At 40.9% G+C, this 22,006-nt stretch overlaps 1 protein-coding gene and 1 non-coding gene across 4 annotated transcripts in view; both read left to right on the top strand.

Moving 5' to 3' along the window:
- PLPPR1 (phospholipid phosphatase related 1) overlaps nt 1–22,006 on the top strand; it is a 270,599-nt gene that overhangs the window by 206,515 nt on the left and 42,078 nt on the right. For all 3 annotated transcript variants that reach the window (XM_007456400.1, XM_007456401.1, XM_007456402.1), the window contains one exon: nt 16,003–16,191. In XM_007456400.1, coding sequence (XP_007456462.1) covers nt 16,003–16,191 — 189 coding nt within the window. The remainder of the gene's footprint in view (nt 1–16,002; nt 16,192–22,006) is intronic.
- Nucleotides 5,495–5,567, top strand: TRNAG-CCC (transfer RNA glycine (anticodon CCC)). The gene has a single exon. It is a non-coding gene; the product is annotated as a tRNA-Gly (tRNA).

The following is a 22,006-nucleotide window of genomic DNA, read 5'->3' as shown; positions in this document are numbered from 1 at the left end:
ACTGAAAACCTCATGGCAACCTAACCTGTTTCAGGACCCATGTCATACATCTGAAAAGGTGGTACCCCTTATGTCATCAGGGGTGGCCTACTTCTAATCGATTGGTAATGACTGACTGAAGTGCCGTGTGGAAAGTGATCTGAAGACCCTACTCTCTGACAACTGGTGCTGTCAGTCATAATTATGGCACATTTGGCATGATTTTGTCATTTCTAGTTCTGTTGACTTCAAACTACTATTTTTCCTTGCATTTTCTCATTTCTTTAAAAACACAGGGGAAAGGAAACCTGGTTGGGGGTGGGAGCGTGGGTTTAGGTCCTCTGCAGTTTGAACAATGAAGATGGTGGTACTATATTTGTGTCATTCTCTGACAGTTTGTTAGATGCTTATTATAAAATGGTACAGGCATTTCTGAACCACAGTCTCCAGCATGGGAATACTTGGAGAAGTGGACCACTGGCCCTTTCTGTTCTGGAGACGGGGAGGGAAATGCACCTCCTGGAATCCCAAAGAGCAAGAAAAGGTTTTTTTTTTTTTTGCTGTACGCGGGCCTGTCACTGCCGCAGCCTCTCCCTTTGTGGAGCACAGGCTCCGGACGCGCAGGCCTAGCGGCCATGGCTCACGGGCCCAGCCGCTCCGCGGCACGTGGGATCCTCCCGGACCGGGGCACGAACCCGCGTCCCCTGCATCGGCAGGCGGACTAAGAAAAGGTTTTGAAACCACCAGGTCTCTTCTTATCACCTGCTAGACAACAGGCGCAGCTGCATTTGAGGACTGACGTTTCCTGGAGATGGCTGCTTTCCTTTCTCTCCATCCTTTTCCATGCCTGGTACCATAGTGGATATTCAACATGTTATTTGTTGAGATAAGGGTGGAATCCCTGCTGCCTAGAGATGCCTAAAGATGTGCGAAACCGCCACAACTTAGGAAACATTTTTTAAATGGTCACATTACTGGATTAGCACGCACAGGCTTTTTTTTTTTTTTTTTTTTTTAACTCACAACACAATGCAGAGGAGCTTTCTCTGTCTCCTCTTCCTGCCTTCTCAGTACATCCCCACTAATCTGCCTCAGAGAACATCAGGGCTAATTCTGTCCTGCCCTTCGTCCCTGTCTGTCTTAACCACAATTAGAAAACAAGGACTCCACATCACCTCTCACCTGTGGTCTCTCATGCCCACACAGCTCCATGCATCTCTAATTGATCCCATCACACACCTTCCTCAGCCCCTACATTGCTGCCCTACAAACTCCAAAACTCACAGGTCTGTCATCAGTAAAGCCCCTTATCTTCTTAACCTTGTCTGAACAATTCCTTCTTCTTCTTACCGTGAACTTGGCTTTCTTAATTATATTGCTTCCCTGCAGCCCTCCCAACTGGCCGTGTTTTATTTCCTATACCCCTTGTGCTACTGGACTTAGAGACAGGGTGGGTGTTTTCCTTGCTCCTCATTGCGTCTTGTAGACTCTCCTTAAAAGTCAGCTTGCTGCCAGACATCCTGGGCTTGTAATAAAGATACTGTACTATTGTACTCTATACAGTACAGTACAGTAAAGTACACAAAAGCACAACCACTTGTAAAGGATGCACGTACGTGACAACGTACACCAGACACGTGAACTAACTTACGTGATTGGATGTGCGAATGCATGTTCGCATCTTTGAAAGTTTGCAACTTGAAGGTTCGTATGTAGGGGACTTACTGTATTAGAGAAAGGCAAATCAAAACTACAGTGAGGTATCACCTCACACCAGTCAGAATGGCCATCATAAAAAAGTCTACAAATAACAAATGCTGGAGAGGGTGTGGAGAAAAGGGAACCCTCCTACACTGTTGGTGGGAATGTAAATTGGTGCAGCCACTATGGAGAACAGTATGGAGGTTCCTCAAAAAACTAAAACTAGAACTACAATATGATCCAGCAATCCCACTACTGGGCATATACCCAGACAGAACTATAATTCAAAAAGATACAGGCCCCTCTATGTTCACAGCAGCTCTATTTACGATAGCCAAGGCATGGAAACAACCTAAATGTCCATTGACACATGAAGGGATAAAGTAGATGTGGTACATATATAAAATGGAATATTATTCAACCATAAAAAAGAATAAAATAATGCCATTTGCAGCTACATGGATGGACCTAGAGATTATCATTCTAAGCAAAGTAAGTCAGAAAGAGAAAGACAAATACCATATGATATCACTTATATGTGGAATCTAAAATATGACACAAATGAACCTATCTATGAAACAGAAACAGAATCAGAGACATAGAGAATAGACTGGTGGTTGCCAAGGGGGAGGAAGGTGGGCGGGGGGGAGGACTGGGAGTTTAGTATTAGCAGATGCAAACTGGCGTATGTAGAATGGATAAATAACAAGATCCTACTGTATAGCACAGGAAACTATATTCAATATCCTGTGATAAACCATAATGGAAAAGAATATGAAAAATAATGTGTATATATATATATATATATATATATATATATATGTATGTATACATATATGTATACATAACTGAATCACTTTGCTGTATACCAGAAACTAACACAATATTGTAAATCAACTATACTTCAATTAAAAAAAAAGTCACTTAGCTTGAAGACTCATACCGTCAGTCAGTACCACTCACTCTGCCTCCTTGGTGCCCTTATATAAAGTCTTGGACCACCCCCTCTCCCATCTTTGGAGATTCTTATTCTTGGCTCACTGTTACTTTCCCACCAACCCTAATGTGGTCACCAGCTTCTTCATTCACCTTTGCTCATTCGTCACATCTCCTGGACTCCCCTTTCCTCTGTGTATGCTCGCTAACTAGGCGATCAGATACTCTGATGACTCCCAAAATACGTCTCCAACTTATATACACCACTGCCTCCTTGACATTTCTGTTGAATGTCTAATAGGCATCTCAAAATTTATATGTTTGAAATTAAACTTATTTTCCCCAGCCCCCAAATCTACTCTTTTCTATTGCCTCCCCCATGTGGACAGAGACTTTATTTTGTGCACTGCTGTTTCCCTAATGCCTATCATGTAGTAGTTTATCAATAAAAGTTTAATGAATGCATTACTTTATATCTTCACAATGGTAGTTGAAAACTAAATGTACAACAGACAGTATTTTACTCCTACTCCATTGTCAGGGAGAAAAAGCTAAATAGGATTTTGTGAGCTTGCTCTGGAAGTGTGATAGCACTGCACTATTACTGGTATTCGAGTACCTGGTAACTGACCTGTAAACTAACCTTTGTACAATACCAACTCTGATTTCTCTGCTAAGGGTCTCTGCTCCAATCTAATACAGATTCCTATCAAGGTCACCCTCTTCAATGACAGGTTTGACGGTGCCACTTTTCTGCTCAAAATCCTTCAGTTATTTCCTTTTGAGTATATAATAAAAGGTTGATTTCCTCTGCCTGCCACGCAGAGCTCTCCTCTTTTGAGTTTGCACCTACTTCTCTTTTATTCTGGTTCCTGAATACACCTGTGTCAATCAGAACGTATTATCTCATATAACTCTAAAGATCTCTATGTACTAACATAGAAAGATGGTCAAAATATGTCAGGAGAAATACAAACTGTGGAACAGCATGTACGGTATGATTCTACTTTATGTACTTTCAAGTCTAGAAAAATAAAGACATACCACATATTAATTCCAATGATTAAATCCAAAGATTTTCAGTTTATACCAATATGTATTAGTGTTTTATTTTTGAAAAGGTTCACAAACTCATAGAGAAAGAGATCAGAGTTGTGGCTACCAGAGGTGGGAGCAGGGGGAATAGAATAGAACAGAATAGAATAGAAAGAATAGAAAGCCCAGAAATAAACCCATGCTCCTATGGTCAATTAGTCTATGACAAAGGAGGCAAGAATATACAATGGAGAAAAGACAGTCTTTTCAGTAAGTGGTGCTGGAAAAACTGGACCTCTCTCAATACATGTAAAAGAATGAAAATAGAACATTCTCTAATACCATACACAAAAATAAACTCAAAATGGGTTGAAGATCTAAATGTAAGACCGGATACTATAAAACCCCTACAGGAAAACATAGGCAGAGCACTTTTAGACATAAATGGCAGCAGTATCTTTTTTGGTCCAACTCCTAGAGTAATGAAAATAAAAACAAAAACAAACACATGGGACCTAATTAAACTTAAAATCTTCTGCACAGCAAAGGAAACCATAAACAAAATGAAAGACAACCCACAGAATGGGAGAAAATATTTGCAAATGAAGCGACCAACAAGGGATTAATCTCCAAAACATACAAACAGCTCATGCAGCTCTATGTCAAAAAAACAAACAACCCAATCACAAAATGGGCAGAAGATCTAAATAGACATTTCTCCAAAGAAGACATACAGATGGCCAAGAGGCACACAAAAAGATGCTCGACACTGCTGATTATTAGAGAAATGCAAATCAAAACTACAATGAGATATCACCTTACACCAGTCAGAATGACCATCATCAAAAAATCTACAAACAATAAATGCTGGAGAGGGTGTGGAGAAAAGCGAACCCTCCTAACACTGTTGGTGGGAATGTAAATTGGTAGAGCCACTATGGAGAACAGTATAGAGGTTCCTGAGAAAACTAAAAATAGAACTACCATATGATCCAGTAATCCCACTCCTGGGCATATATCTGGAGAAGACCATAATCTGAAAAGATACATCACCCCAATGTTCATTGCAACACTATTTACAATAGCCAAGACAATAGAAGCAACCTAAATGGCCATCGACAGATGAATGAATAAAGATGTGGTACATATGTACAATGGAATATTACTCAGCCATAAAAAAGAATGAGATAATGCCATTGCAACAACATGGATAGACCTAGAGATTATCATACTAAGTGAAATAAGTTGGACAGAGAAAGACAAATATCATATGATATTACACATATGTGGAATCTGATTTTAAAAAATGATACAAATGAACTTATTTACAAAACAGAAACAGAATTACAGGTATCGAAAACAAACTTATGGTTACCAAAGGGGAAATGTGTTGGGGAGGGATAAATCAGGAGCTTGGAATGAACATACACACACTACTATGTATAAGATAGATAACCAACAAGGACCTGCTGTATAGCACAAGGAACTCTACTCAGTGTTCTGTGATAACTTATATGAGAAAAGAATTTGAAAAAGCATGAATATATGTATAACTGAATCACTGTGCTGTACCCCTGAAGCTAACATAACACTGTAAATCAACTATACTCCAATAAAATTAAAATAATAAATTTTTTAAAAAACACCGATCATTTGGTCACTTGCTCATATCCTTGAAAAACTAAGAACTCCTTCATCTTTAAGTTCCTACCGACTAGCTGAAGGATTTGGCACATAGTTGGTGTTCATAGTAGTTTGCTGACTTCTAATGATTCTGCTGAGAAACCTTAGATTATCACCCAAATCAACTTAGTTTGTTAACAAAAAGCTAGTAGGTGGGACTTCCCTGGTGGCACAGTGGATAAGGCTCTGCGCTCCCAACGCAGGGGGCCCAGGTTCGATCCCTGGTCAGGGAACTAGATCCCGCATGCATGCTGCAACTAAGAGTTCACATGCCGCAACTAAGGAGCCCACATGCTGCAACTAAGGAGCTGGCGAGCTGCAACTAAGACCTGGTGCACCAGATAATTTTTTTTTTCTAAAGGTAGTAGGACTGCAGCCATTTAGACCATAGGGATCATTTGCAAAACTGCTTCCGTCCACCTCTCTTACGAAGTAAATAAAATGTGCATCAACATCATCCAGGACTTGCTTTTCAAAGACTTCTCTTGACTCCTCCTCTCATCACTCTCATTTTCCCACACATGTAACATCTACTCAGCTCTGACCTTCCCAGTCTCTGAGTCTGAAGCATCCCTGAGGAAGGGCAGGGTCAGTGAAGGCCAAGGCTGGTGAGCCTCTCAGGTCAGAGTTCTAGGCTTTCCACTCTACCAGCCCCCAAAGTTGAGGAATAGCAAAGCCTTGCTGTAGGACTTTACATTTGTCCCCATGCAATGTTCTCAAACATCAAAATCATTTTGAATTTTTTTCTGCTTTCTCTAATACTAGCTATGCCTGCCAGTTTTGTGTCACTATACATTTAACATTCCTTATATGTATTCATCTGTGTCTATGAATTAAAAATATACATATCCCTAATGGCAGAATATCAAAGAGAAAATTTTGTGGCCCAATTTAGCTTGACATAGATCCAATAATAATCCCTTCCTCAGTGTAGCTGTAAATCTACCTGAAAATATTATCATACACTCTACATTTCTTCATACCATTCACTAATAACCAACAGGATGCTGGAGGATGAAAACACACACACGCAAAGACAAGTTTATGGTATTTGCATTTGTTCTTTAAGGAGTGGCCAAATAGGGAGGTGTAGTCCCAGTCTCAGCCCAGGCTGAGAGGTAGACCTGTGTATTTTCTGCTACCTGAGGAGCAATGCCTGATGGGGTTTCCTGGGTTGGTCTCTATTCAAATGGCAGGTTTCTCTCCATTATCAAAAACGTGAGTGGAAGAGCCCAGTGTGTTAAAATACACAGGAAATCGCTTGATTTATCTGAAATACTTGTCACTGAAGATTTTGGAGTAGAAAGACACAATCATAGCTGTGCCTTAGAATCATAACTCTTTAGTAGCAGGGTAACTAATGGCATAAAGGGGTTGAGATCTCAAAGGCAGCAGGAGCAGGTAGGATAAGATTTCAGTAGTGTAGATGAGAGAATATGGAGGCCTGCAATAAGAACATGGCAGTTGGCATAGGAAAAACGAGATACACAGGATGGGCACTACAGTAAGAAAGACATGGGAGCTGACCAGGTATGGGGAGGGAAGAACAAGAAAGCTGGTGGAAGTGTCTAAGATGATGCTGAGACTTCTAGCCTGGGTGACTGAGAAGATGGTGGTTGGATTTACCAGGATAGTGAACTCTAGAGAAGTTGCACATTGAGGGGAGGAGACATGCTGAATTTCACTTCAGACTTGTGGGATTTGGAGTGTCTGTGGAGCACAAGGTTGGTGGTCAGGAGAGTAAACAGGACCAAGAATGATAATATGAGGGTCAATGGAATCAATATAAGAGTGGAAGCCATAGAAAGATGAGATCTCCCAAGAAGAATACATGGAAAGAAAATGAAAAGAGGGGAAAGGATAGGTCCTAGGAGAGCACTACCATTTACAGACCAGGTAGAAGAAAAGGAAAAATGAAAGGAGCCAGGATGGTCAGAGGCAGGCGAAAGTAGTGCTCTTAAATACCAAGAAAGGAAAGTGATGGGGGTGGTGATCAGTCAACCCCCACTCTTACCCCAGAGCCATGTCAAGAAGCATTGAAAAGGACAAGTGAACAGAAATCAAAGAGTAAGAGAAAGGACTGAGCACTTACTAAGTAGGCATTAGGCTAAGCATTTTACAGGCATCATCTCTTTATGCTTAATTGACACCAGAGGTTCAAATCCTGGCTCCACCATTCACTAGTTCTGTGAGCTTGGATAAACGTACTCTGCTTTAAATGAGGGTGACTCATCATCTCACAGGGTGGCATGAGGATCGTGTAACAGAATGCATTTCAAGGTATGTAGTTGGTTATGTGGTCAATGAGAGTCATTGTTATCATTCCCTTGGGTTTGCTTTTATGATATCTGTCTCCCCCACAGAAATCCCCATGAGCCCCCAAATCATGTGTTTTGTAAGTTTTATCTGTTATTCAATGACTGAAAATCCCCAGTGTCTGCAAGCAGTAGGCACTCAATAAATACTAGCTGAATAACTGAACAATCTCATCTACATATCCTTGCCTATGGGTACACCTTTGGTTCTCCTTAAAGAAGGAATGAATTCTCATATACATGCACTGGTCCATTGTAGGTTTTTCAGTTTTCACAGGAGGATGTCATTCTTAACCACACTTTAATTGCCTATTAGTTAAAAGATCCCGGACTGAGGGGGGAAATGGAGAGTTACTAATCAATAGGCATGAGGTTTTAGTTAAGCAAAAGAAGCTCTAGAAATCTGCTGTACATTGGACCTATAGTCAACAATAACATATGGTACTAAAATATTTGTTAAGAGGATAGATTTCATTTTAAGTGTTCTTACCACAATAATTTTTTTAATCTTTCATAAAATACAAAAATATAATAGACAATCAATGATCAAATACATTGACAAAAGAGGACTAATTGATTGCTTAATATTTTATTTTTATTCCTTCATATCTTGAGATAATATCATTTGCAAATAGCAAAACTAAGAATAGTTTGACTCTTGAAAATTCATATTTGTGGAAATAAGATGCTTGTCAAGAAGCATCATTTTATAGATGGAAAAACTAGTTGATTATTCAGTCCTGGCTAATGCGATGACTTCATATTCTCTTAAGTATTTTAGTGCATGTGGTATTGTTTTCTTATTCAGCAAAAAAATATGTATTCTACTTAAGTCTTAATAAAATAACAGCTAACAGTTATTGAGTGCCTGCTAAGTGGTTTTGATATACTTAATCATATAGTTCTCATACCACTCTCATGAGAACTCATTTCACAGGTGAGGAAACTAAGGCAGAGACAGGTTGAGTTCAAAGACATACAGTAGTAATTAGTGGATTTGGGATTTGAACCTACGTGCCTTAGGCACTAAAGTATAAGAAATTGCTTATGATGAGACAAGTATCTAATAAAATCACATTTTACTGAAGGATTTTTAAATACAACCCATAGTAAGAAATATATTTCACTTTGTATTATACATTCTCCCTCTGCCTATATGTTACATACTCAACAAAAGTTTCACATAAAAACACTTGTCCTTAGGATGGGGAGTTTGGGATTAGAAGATGCAAACTAGTATATACAGGATGAATAAACAACAAGGTCCTACTGTATAGCACAGGGAACTATATTCAATATCCTGTGATAAACCAAAATGGAAAAGAATATGAAAAAGAATGAATATATGTATAACTGAGTCACTTTACTGTACAGCAGACATTAACACAACATTGCAAATCAACTGTACTTCAATAAAATTAAAAAGAAAACACGTGTCCTTACTATGTATAAAACTCTAATATATTCAATTCTATTCCATTCTTTTTCACTAAAAAATTCTAGTTGAACCCTACCTTGTGTACATTGGTTTCACAATCAACTAATGGTTTGAGACCTGCAGTTTGGAAAACCACAATAAGGGACATATATAAGACACAGTAACACTAAATGAAGCTAATAATAACTAGGGATGTCATTTATTAAGCATCTACTATGTGCCAAAATAGTGTCATTGATATTTATGTATAATATCCTCAATTCTCATTACAACCCTGAAAAGTAACTCAATCTTTTTTCACAGAAGAAACCGGGATGAGGAAAGGTTGAAAGATTTGTGCTACAGAGAGTAGCCTGAGCAAAGGTTCCTTCTGCTAGTCTACTCTAATAATAACAATGTAGTATTATTAAACAATGAAATCCATGTTTAAAAAAAGATGCAGGTCTGTATTTCACTAGCAGGAAACTTATTAAAAGGTAGTATCTAATTCACTGCTACCCAGTTGTTTTTAAAAACCTAACCTGAGAGAAACTATAATTAGGAAGGAGTGAAGAATATATAGTGTACCCATTCTTTTAGAACATGCTTACTATTATGAGTCAGATACTGTTCTAAATACTACACAATCCTCATTTAATCCTCATGATGACCTGAAGAGGTAGGTGCTGTAGCATTATTAGCCCCACTTTACTAACGAAGAAACAGAGGCACGGGAGGTTAAGTCACATACCTAGTAAAAGCAGCAGAGCAGGTTTCCAGCCTAGCAGTCTTAACCTTTCATTGTGCTATATCTCTCAAGTTCAACCTAGACCGAATCATAATGGCGACCTCCTCCCTTCTATCTCACACTATTGTTTTTGTGCACTTAGCTTTGATGTGATGTCATCGGCCTGGCCTACGTTGAGTTGATATGAGGTCCCATGTAAAGAACAGCACCAACATACTCAGTATTGTCATTGTTTATCATGTCCCTTATGAGAACTCAGGATGAATTCCTATCCAGTCACTATATCAGAAAGATTCTACTCTCCAACTGTTGGTTGGTTTTTATCATATAGCTACTGTGAAATGTGAAAATGACCAGTATTTCCTTATTGTGTTGACTATTAGACAACTTATACTCAAGGATGTAACTCCTATCTCCATATTTATTTCTTCTTCTGTTCCAACTGCTCTTTGATGCTTGCTTACTTTATTTGGTGGAAGTTGGTATAACGTCTTTTTGGAACAAAATGAGAACACATAAACATGCCTCAGTGCATATTTATGAGTTATTATTAACCTTCATACAGATGAAATTGATACTAGGAGACATTTGAATAAAGTACTCAAGTCTGTAGCACATAGTTTAGCCCTTAATATTATGCTGACGTATTTGTAACCTGCTTTTCCCCAGGCTGCCCAAGTTTGTGTGGAGAAATACATCATAATTATACATCACCCGAGTTGTGTGACCTTAATGCAATTCATGTAATCTCTCTGTGCCTGTTTCCTCTTCTACAAAATGGAAATAATATATGTACCACATAGAAGGTGGCTGGGCAGAAGAGTTAATTTATGTCAAGCGCTTACAACAGTTCCTAGGACACATGCATAATATAGGTCATCACTTTTACCGTCCCCATCACGTCCCCCTCCATCTCCTACTCCTTCCTCTTCTCCTTGGATCTTGCCCATGTTGTTTTTGGAGAACTTTCAGCCCCTCTCAAAGTGTTATCCTTATTTCTAAGGGTTCCCAGTGAGGTCTCAGGTGTTTCCACTGTCCGTTTTCTCAGGTGTTTCCCCTCTAACTTACTACCTTGTTTCCCACTTCCATCAGTGCCACTTGAGGGTTGCCCAGCCCAGCCCTTTCGTGCAGCTACTGACCCTTGTGCCTAACGTGCTTCCTCAGTACTGAACAACATGCAAATCTTTAACGTGTACTATCCCCTGGAGTCCTAAGACTTTGCTTCTGCATCACAACCATGCCAAATCTCATCACCTAAGCTCTGATGCAGCACTCCTTCTGCTGAGTTTCCTTTATCCCATCTAGCCATGGAATTGAACATATGTCCTTGAGGCTTAGTCAAAACCAATATCCTGAACACACGCCACGCTGCCCTCTCTATCCCCTTGCCCTCACTCCTTCACCACGCAGGAGCCCCTTCCCTTGTTCTCCTTCTGCCAATACCCATCCCTCACCAAACCCATGCAGCCATGTATGAAACCCAGCTTGGGATCAGCTGACACCCTCCTACAGATCACTGTCTGTTTCCTGTATTGGCGAGCGCTCCCCACTTAGCTTGATCTCAAATTGCTTGAGGTTAGAGAGCACGTCTGAGAATTCCTCGCCTTCACAGCACTTAGTTCGGAACTGAACACAGAGGCGGTTTTCAGAAACAGTTGTTGGTTGACTGATTAATTGGCATTGGTCTTGATAGCTCCTGGCCAGACCAGAATAAGAAAGCTCTTTGGGGAGGGAAACATTGTCTCAGGTAGAGTGACCTAGCACCCCAGTTTGTTCAAGACTACCTCCATTTTAGCACTGAAAAGTCCCATGCCCCAGGAAACCCCTTGGTCCTGGACAAACTGAGATGGTTGGTCACCTAGCCCCAGGAGTCCCCAGTTCAAACTACACCCTTTACACTCCAGACAAGATACCAGTCCTCTCATTTCCATGTCATGTGTCTGCCCCTACATCCCTGGACACGCGTACATACTCACATGAGTCATAGCACCATTTATCTATCCCCTGCTCTCCCAGCTTGCATCCTGTCATATAAATTAGTGGTCCACAATTGCTTCAGACTTTACCGACCCAAGAAAAATGTACTTGTCATCTCAGCCTCTTCTCTCAGCCTTGTGACCTCCCCACTTATCCCTCTGTGACATTCATCTTTCTCCAATCAGCAGAGAACCTGGGTAGAAACACAGTACTGTCAACTCTGAGAGGCTGGATTTCAGATATTGCTGGCTTCTGCCTTCTGAATCTTTGTGGAATGATCAGGATTTAATGCATTTTCATGTATCGGGTTGTCATTCTTAGAAAGCGACAGCTGAGGAAAATCCCTGGTACGTGAGCTCCTTCTCCCTCGTTATCTCCCCGCAGCCATAATTGCTTTTTTCACACTAATACCGTCAACCTTTCCACCAGCACTTGGGTCCAGCACAGCCTCACCATCTGCTCATGTGACACCAACATTATGGCCTCCCTCCACGCCTCCCTAAATGGGGCTGGAGAAGGCAGCGGAGACGGCAAGTGTGCCAGCTGGCACGAGTGACACAAACCTAGACAGTGATGAATCATGGCCCAGGACAGGGCAGAGGAAGGGAGGACACCGACGGCTAATTGTGTGTCATCAGTGCTGCAAGGCAGAGCTCTCTGCTTGTGGAAGCAGAATCAACGTGCTGTTTCTATTCCTGCAGTAAATGCATAAGCTTCTTTTTAATATATGGTTGCAAGAGAATGTTCAATAGAAAAGAAACCTAGAAACCAAGATCCAAATTGTTCTATATTTGCTTCTGTGCATCTCTAATTGGTATTTTACTGAGGACTCTCCAGGGAGCTTGAGGATGGCTTTAAAATGACAGGAAGGGGTTTCTGGCTGCTCAGGGGAGGAACCAAGGCCAAGGTGACTCATGCTGATGGGTCAGTTCTGTCCCATAGGCTGTGGAAGTTCCCATCTACCTCTACCACCCTGCGTCTCCAAGGTTCTCTTTTCTTTATGCCCTGCACTTGATTCATTCATTCATTCAGTTCTCTCTGAATGCTGTTTCCATAGTTAAATTGGCCAAGCAGCTCTTCAAGATTGTTTTCTATGTATAGCAAATTTAGATATATTGACCTTGGCTTTTTTATTGTTACTGTTGATTTTGATGTATTTGATGTTAAGACAATTCTGTTTTAAAAGTTTCTATTCTTCATTTTTCTGAGTCGTCTTACATATATATACACATATATATAATATATATACATATATAATATACATATAGATCGTATATACAGAGATCATACATATACATATATATACACACACACATTATTTTGCTTTCATTTACTTCATTTTCACCTTTTTCTCTTTTAAATGGAAGTGGTAGCACAAATGTCCCTTGTAAAATATAATATTCTTCCTCAGTAGAGGAAGCTAGATGCCATTTTTGTTTTTGTTTTATCCAAAAAGCCCCCATTGATCCTGCCTGTTCTCCAAGCTTATTCTCCTAAGGGCTGATGAAGCTGAGAGAGACAAATATGTTCCCTGCCCCATGGATGAGATAGAGAGAAATCAGATCAAGCCTGTGCAGGAGACAGAAACAGCCCCAGAGGCAGAGCCCCCAAACTGTTGGAATCCTAGTGTTAGCTCCAAAACATCCGGGTCAGCTGGCTAGCTTCCCTCCTGTTGGGTCGACTCAATTGACTAGTGCAGCACAAAAGAAATAGAAACTTCCTGGCCTTGACTTTATAAACTAGCTACTAGCAAGAGCACCAATCAGTGGGGCAGCTTGGGAGCACCTGTCTCTCATTCCTATAGGAAACATCCTTATCCAAGTCTCTTCTCTGTTGCTAAAGAGAAAAGAAATAAACCAAATGCTTGAAACAGTAGAGATGGCGGGCATGAGCCTTGGCAATTTACATGTGCCAATAAACAACTTCAGGCACAGAGAAACACACGCAAATGTCTAGAGATTACTGGATGGTCAGAAGTTGTGCCAGAAGGTCCACTGGGGGAGAAGGGGTAGAAAATGTCAGATAATGGAACAAAATCCTTAGAGATTTGTAGAGCCAGAAACAAGTCATGTGTGAGAGAGAGTGATTGCAAAGTATGATTTGGAGCCTACCTGGAGATGAAGGTGGTGATGGATACAGCCAAAAGGTAAAGACCTTTATAACAGGATGGTTAGGCATTTGTACTTTAGACACGTTAACACTGGAGATACTTGAGGCTTCTGAACCAAAGAGGAAAGGCTTCTAACCAAAGAGTCAGAGAAAATGGAAGGTTGAGGGAAGATTTTTCTTTTTTTTTTTGGTTGGGGGCTGCTGCACTGGGTCTTCGTCGCTGTGCGCGGGCTTTCTCTGGTTGTGGCGAGTGGGGGCTACTCTTCTTTGCAGTGTGCAGGCTTCTCATTGCGGTGGCTTCTCTTGTTGCGGAGCACGGGCTCTAGGTGCGCTGGCTTCAGTAGTTGCAGCACGCGGGCTTGGTAGTTGTGGATTGCGGGCTTAGTTGCTCCGCAGCACGTGGGATCTTCCCGGACTAAGGATTGAACCCATGTCCCTTGCATTGGCAGGTGAATTCTTAACCACTGTGCCACTAGGAAGTCCTGAGGGAAGATTCTTAATCCAAATGACCCTTAAAGAAAATGATGCCTTCTGCTAGAGTTAGGAGGAATTGCAGAGCTAACGTACCAGAAGCAGGTGTGAGAGAGTGGGCAAAGTTCAAGGCTCTGCTTCAGTGTGTGGTGGCTAAAGAAATGGATATGAACGTGGATAAAGATGCCAAATGGTGCCTCTCTGCATTGGAGTTGAGCTACTTTGCCTCTCCCCATAACTCTCCACACTTTTGTGTGTGATGCGATTTTGATGCTGTGACCCAGGTGTTTTGCCCCCTGGGCATCAGAAAATGTGGGATTCTAGTCCTGGGTCTAACACTAACTAGCTATGTGACCTTAGGTTAGTCATTTCAGGGCTGGAATAAGAACTTGAGACTAAAACCTAAAAGATTATGGTTTCCCCCTCCCTGCCCCTTATGTACTTCCAAATAGAAACAATTTTTAAGCCATAAAGGATGTACAAAGATGCCCTACCAAGTTCTGATTCTTCTCCCAAAATGATTACTTTGATACTTTTAAACAAATCAACATTTTAAAATATTTTTCCCCATTTTAGTTTCCCTGCTTTGCTGATTGTCAGTCTAAGGACATGTTTGGTTTCCTTGTTGGATAATCCAGCTGTCGTCGGTTCTCCTTGCTGGGCCTCTGTTTTCTCATCTATGAAATAAAGATTTTAGATGGGAAGATCTCCAAGATCTTTTCCAGCTTAACTTTCTATAATTTCGTAACCTCAAAGACATCTTTTCTGGCTACCTTTATCACTGTCTCATCTTGCCATTTGGTGTTTCCTAATGGGAATGAGAAAAATAATGGCATTTCCATACTCCCCCAACTCCTCATACCTATTAAAGGCTACATCTAAACCTCAGTGAGTATCTGGGACATTTCTGAATCAAATGAAAGGATAATTGTGTCCCTTTTTGTGTCCAAACCTTATGAAGGATATATGTCTATAATAAGATGTGATCATCAGTAAAGTCCTTTACTTACTGGTAGAAAGCATTTTGGAATAAAGGCAAAATCTTTTTGGAAAAGGATAAAAGTTATGACTGATATAGGATACCTGTACCAATGTTTTCATCCACACCGGTAATTGAGGTTCTGAAGATTTCCCTTAACCTTTCTAGGCTTTAGCTTTCCTGTTTGTTCATTCATGCATCATTTACCTGCCTCTAATACTTTATAATAAAGTAAGTCTATCTCTAACATTTTACGAAATTGCCCATGAACAGATCTCACTCTACATCTTGCCAATTCATATGCCACTATCCTTTGACTTTTCACCTCTGTCCTGAATGGCAGTATTGCCTTGGTTCCCATGCATCCCCTGAGAGGGGCACAGCAGAACCTGGGTCTCTCTACAAGCCTTGCTGTGGTCTGCTTCTCAGATGGGAGCTGTTCATTATTTTCTGGAAGCTTTATGTAACAGATGTTACAAGGCAGACAAGTAAGCACACACTCCCTGAGCCCGGAGCCCATGGAGCCAGGCACGCACACACTTGCCAATACCAATACAAGGAGAGCTGCTGGGTGATGGAGGGAGTGTGCTGAGGGGCGGGCGCTGCTCCGAAGCCCTGCTAATGTCTCTGTGTGACCATGCTGTATTTTCAGCTTGTCATCATGGCTGGGACAGTGCTGCTTGCCTACTACTTCGAATGCACTGACACTTTTCAGGTGCATATCCAAGGATTCTTCTGTCAGGACGGAGACTTAATGAAGCCTTACCCGGGGACAGAGGAAGAAAGCTTCATCACCCCTCTGGTGCTCTATTGTGTACTGGCTGCCACCCCAACTGCTACTGTAAGTACAGAAAAGGATTTCCTTCTTTACTGTTGGATCCTAAACAACATTTTCTGTCTGCCTTTTCTCCTCTTTCCTCTCTTCCTGGGCGTTCACCAGCAGCCTTATCAGGCATGCCCTGTTTCAGCCCAAACAGAGTGAGTAGAGCTGTGCATAAAATCTCATTAAAATAGGTCTTGTCTTTTATAGGTGGCTTTTGCTTTTTGGTTCCTGAATTTAAATATATATACATATATATTTTTAAAAGAATGTCTGAATGTCATACGTATATATTTTTTAAATGAACAGGCCTGAGTGGCTGCCATGTTAAGAAGAGCTACTGTACTCTTGAAAAAATATGCTGTGCGTTGTGTGTATTCAGAAGAGGTCTTGAATGTAAATGCTGGCCTTGATACAAAGCCTCAATCAGAGTGGAATAGAATCCCACAGGCCTGTATCTCTTGCTCTTCTGACTGAACTTCCAGAGGCCAGAGATGAAAGAAACCCCTTGACCTGAAGTTTGCTGTGAATTGTTCTGGGCGGCTCTGGCTCTGCTCACATTACATCACATTCAATTAAGTTGCAAATTTACCTTCATTGATTGCATTCTTCTCGCTCAAGAGGCAAAAAAAAAAAAAAAAAAAGTGGCCAGACAGGCCTCTTGGGAGACTATTTCAAAAGCATAAAGCTCATAGATCCATATTGTCTGGTAAAATGATTTAGCATTTAGACATCTAAATTTGATTTAAAAAAATGACTTTGTGAGTGTTTTTAAATAAACATTTCTGTGTGTCTGAACATGCTACAACGTCAGATTATTTGGGATGTAATTTCAGTTATTATTTCCTCCCTTTCTCTTCCAAAGCTGCCTCCCCTCCAACTCTCCCTCCTCCCCTACCTGCCCTCTCCCACTCCCCTCTCCTTGGAGCAGTAATAAAAATACCGACTGGCGTGCTGAGGAATGTACTGATTGCTCAGACATTCAGTTCGAGTATTGTTTTCTATGCAAATGTTTTACTTGCTTTAAGATGAGAAACAGAATAGAATTTTGAGGAGGAAATAATATGGACACAATGAGTCGTAGTACTTTAAGTTCATTTTGATCATTGATCCTAGACTTGACAAGCCCCCCCTTAAATAATAAGGCTATGCCATAGGAATTAAGGTCAGCAGTGATAAAACATGATCTATCACAGTGGTTAAAAACACATGCTTTGCAGTCCGACCTTCCAGGGTTCACATCCTGTCTATATGACTTCAGGCAAGTCACTCTACTGTTCCCTCCCCCCAAAATGGGGATAACGTGACTGCCTATTTCACAGAGTTGTCAAGACTTAAATAAGATGCTTCATACAAATGACTTGGCACAGCGTCTGTCATGGACTAAATGGTTAGAAGTTGGGGAAACAAAGAACCTGGCTGGAAACCGATCTCTACCTTCTTCAGGATCACAGACCAACTTCCTCTCCCTGCAGACAAGGAGATTCCACTGAAACCCTGGTATCACCTCCTCTTTCGAGTGATGGGGGATGTGTCCTCTCCCAGAGGAAGGCTGATGTCTGTGTTCCTCTTACCTTTCCCTTTTCGTTTCTCACCAGCCCAAGGACTAAGAGAAAGCATAAAAGACACCCTTCTAAGTACCTTAAAAGGTGACACACTTCACTCCTCAGATAAAACCTGGAGGCCACATTGGGTTCTATCTGTAATGGTTTAATGGCAGCTCTACCTAGTCCTAGAATTAGTCTGGAATCAGGTCCTGGTTTCTTCCTGTCCCATAAACATATCATTTTCTCATGTACTCAGACATAAATCCCTGAGTGATCCATTGACTGACTAACATATTTTCCTCCCTTCTTCCCAGTCCCAGGAAACATCATTGCCTAGGTTCTCTTGCAATTACTTTTTGTAATTATAGAGAGTTTTTTCCCTTTTAAAAAAAAAAACAAAAACACTTAAGGAAAGCAAGGGAAACAGATCAATAAAAATTATGAAAAATCAGTGAATCAGAAAACAATAGGATTAATAAGTAAAATGTACAACCCCCTGGTTAGTCTAATATACGAAAGGCAAAAGTTAAAAAAAAAGAATATATAAGCAAAAATATATAAACCTTTAAAGTCTACACTGTAGTTTTATTTAAATTGTATATTCAATTCTATGCCAATACTTGCTTACTTCTCAATAAAATTGGCAATATTCTATGAAAAGATAACTTACTAACAATACCTTTAAAAATGTAGAAAAGCTGAATAAATGAATACAAATTTTTAAACACATCTAAAATTTATTGCACAAAATAGTACTGGAGACACATAACTATAGTACAAATTCCTTCAAACTTTCAAGGGATAGAAAACCCATAGCTGGGCTTCCCTGGTGGCGCAGTGGTTGAGAGTCCGCCTGCCAACGCAGGGGACGCAGGTTCGAACCCTGGTCCGGGGAGATCCCACATGCCGCGGAGCAACTAAGCCCGTGTGCCACAACTACTGAGCCTGCACTCTAGAGCCCGCAACTACTGAGCCCGTGTGCCACATCTACTGAAGCCCACACGCCTAGAGCCCGTGCTCCACAGCAAGAGAGGCTATCGCAATGAGAAGCCCGCGCACCACAATGAAGAGTAGCCCCCGCTCGCCGCAGCTAGAGAAACCCGCGCGCAGCAACGAAGACCCCACGCAAATATAAAAACCCAGCCAAAAATAAATTAATTAATAAAAAAAAGAATAACTATTTAAACTGTTCCAGAGCCTTAAAATAAGTGGAAAGCTTTTCAATGCACATTATGAGGTGAGAAAAGTATGGATTTCAAACACTTAGAAAGTCTACATACACACCCACAAAAGCATCCTCAATTAGGAATGTTGTTGCAGGCAGATAGAAAAGGACTGATAGATTTGTCTACCTGAAAATAAGCATTTCTACCAAAAGAAAAAGTAAATAAAGACTGCAAAAAAATTTTGCAGCATGAGACTCCAATGTAAATATTCCTAATACTTAAAAAGATGAGCTTCCCAAAATAAAAATGAGAAAGGACAAAAATAGACAATTAACAACAATAAATTGACTGTATGCATATAAACATTTCTAAACTCATCAATTATCAAAGAAAAATTATTTTAAATACAGTATTTTTCCAATATAAGTTTGGCAAGTGTTTTAAAGTTTAACCCGTGTTGTTAAAGGTGCAGATACTTTCATACAATTCAAATGTAAACCGACATTTTCTTTCTGAAGAGCAGCTGGTCGAGATGTACTGAGAGTTTTATAAACTTCAGACCCAGTCATTAATTCCATGCCCTGAATTTATGTTAAGGAGATAACCAGAGTTTTATATAAATACAAAGATTTGTATATAGGGATGTTCATGTCAGTGATAGTTTTAAGAGTGGAAGGAAAACTTGGCTAAATACACAGCACTAGAGGATTGTCTAAACACATTTTGGGCAGTCATGTTTCTGAAAAACCTCTAATAGCAAAGAAATATGCTTGTGATTTAGTGAAATGACTTTTATGAAGGCTAAAAAATTGTATATAGTATTGCAGATAAAAGTTTTTCTCTTCTATAAGAGAATTTGAACTTCCCTTAGTTTTCTAGCTGTTTCCTTAGAAAAAGATATGTATCAGCTATGTTACTATGCAAAATTAACCCCTGATTGGTGAATTGCCTTTGGACTCAGAGAACTATAATTACCTGAAAAGGTGCCATGCTGTGACTTCCAAGTACAGTGACTCTGGACACTTGGCATGTCCAGTGTGGGAACTTGGAAGCGATGTCTATGGAGTTGCTATACCATATATTGACTACTATGGGACACGATGAGTCTTTTAAGCTGGTGGCTCCTGCATCCTCTGATATGTCTGCAGTCTCCTTGCACCTGAACTGTACTGGACCACTGCAAGGGCATGTGCTAAAGAGGAGCATGTGATGCTTCCCTGTTGGCAAGCTGTTGTTCCTCCCAAGTGGACCAGGGCCAAATGAAGCATGTGGTTGTCTGTGGGTCTGAATATTTAATAGACCCTAACAAGACACCATGTGTGTTACAAGTATAATCCCTAATTTATAATTACACATAAAAGACTAGTAAGAAATAAACTAAAAATGTATAGCTGTTACCTCTGAGTGCTAATGGTACAGTCTTTTTTCTTCTGTGTTTTATATATATATATATATATATATATATATATGTTTAAATTCTACATCAATGCAGTATTTTTGAATTGAAAGATATATTTTTAAAACATTCCAGTTCTTCTGACATAATTATGAAATGACCAATCTTTAATAAGACTTGAACCTAGCAATTCTAATAAACAAAAACACACATGGCCAAAAAACAAAACAGAACTTTAGGATGAATTTTCTCTTCTCTGGGTAAAAATGACAGATCTTTCATTCTAAGATTTTCAGCAAAAACTCTTCTTCCGCCTACAAATTTTGATCACACATCTTCCACCAGTTCCTTTTCCCCAAAGGACACAAACTGACATGGGGTCAAATGCTCTGATGGGAAGCCATGGGGATATGGCCAATGGATAGTGAACTGAGTATTAAGGACCTACAGTCCTACTCTAGTTTTCAAGTATGGAATCCTGAGTCAGCCGTTCCATTCCTTTGCTTCTCTGGGTGAAAAATGTGACCAATAATGATGGCAGCCCTCCAAGATATGTGCTGAGGAGTATTCCATAAATGATGATGGCAAGAATAACATCTTTTAATTTACTTGTAATTCTGCAGTCCTTGCCTACTTTAACCTCACAGCATCCCAGTGAAATAGAAAAGAGACATCCCAAAGAACATAAAGTTTGTGGTCCAATTCCCTTCATTTGTGTGTGTGTGTGTGTGTGTGTGTGTGTGTGGTACGCGGGCCTCTCACTTTTGTGGCCTCTCCCGTTGCAGAGCACAGGCTCCGGACGCGCAGGCCCAGCGGCCACGGCTCACGGGCCCAGCCACTCCGCGGCACGCGGGATCCTCCCGGACCGGGGCACGAACCCGTGCCCCCCGCATCGGCAGGCGGACTCCCAACCACTGCGCCACCAGGGAAGCCCCCAATTCCCTTCATTTTTGACTCTGAGTTCATTCAGGGGGCCAGTTGTTAGCTACGTTACTTGTAACTTGAGACAGCTACATTAAATGATTTGCTGAAGGTCGCATTTAGTTCTGTATGTAATTGGACAGTTACCCACCCATTTGGTTCTACTTTTATGTTCCTCCCGAATGACGGGCATTGCTAGGAACCAGCGCTGATTACAGCTGATGGGTTAATGGCAGAGAGCTGAGTGACCTTGAAACCCTGCTGCGGTGCTTGATCTTCCCCCCAAGACCTGAAAATAAGTGAGCAACGGCGGGACAGAGAGCAGAACTCCCCGGACGCTCAGGGACATCTCCTGGGAGCAAGGAGCCATGTTTACTTCTGCCCCTTCCTGGAGAGATACGGTGTATCCTAGAGCAGTCTTTTCTGGGCCACTTGAACACGGATCCCAAGTGCCTAGCTCAGCATACCCCCTGCCCCTGAGTGTGCATCCTTCATTATCCTCACACTGCAGTCATCCTGTCTCAGGCCTGATCTGTCAGGAGAGGGAGGGATCCCAGGTGTGGCTTTGCCCCCAGTAATTGTGTGACCTCTGATAAGGCATGTTCCCTCTTTGGGTTTGAGTTCTCATCTGTAAAACGTGGGGTTGGGCTAAATGATCTCCAAGATCTTTCTGGTTCTAATATTCCTTGAGAGATGAAAAAAGAACCTTCCAATTAGAAGACTCCAAATGTCAGATTCCCAACTCCCTAGGCTCTCTTGACTTTCTTTCGGGAGTTCAATCTGTGCCTGGCCAGGCGTTTCACAGA

The sequence above is a fragment of the Lipotes vexillifer genome, unplaced genomic scaffold, assembly GCF_000442215.2.
Source record: "Lipotes vexillifer unplaced genomic scaffold, Lipotes_vexillifer_v1.1 scaffold607, whole genome shotgun sequence".
NCBI classification, from domain to species: Eukaryota; Metazoa; Chordata; class Mammalia; order Artiodactyla; family Lipotidae; genus Lipotes; species Lipotes vexillifer.
The sequence above is the reverse complement of the archived record's forward strand: the minus strand, read 5'-3'. Positions and strand labels throughout refer to the sequence as shown.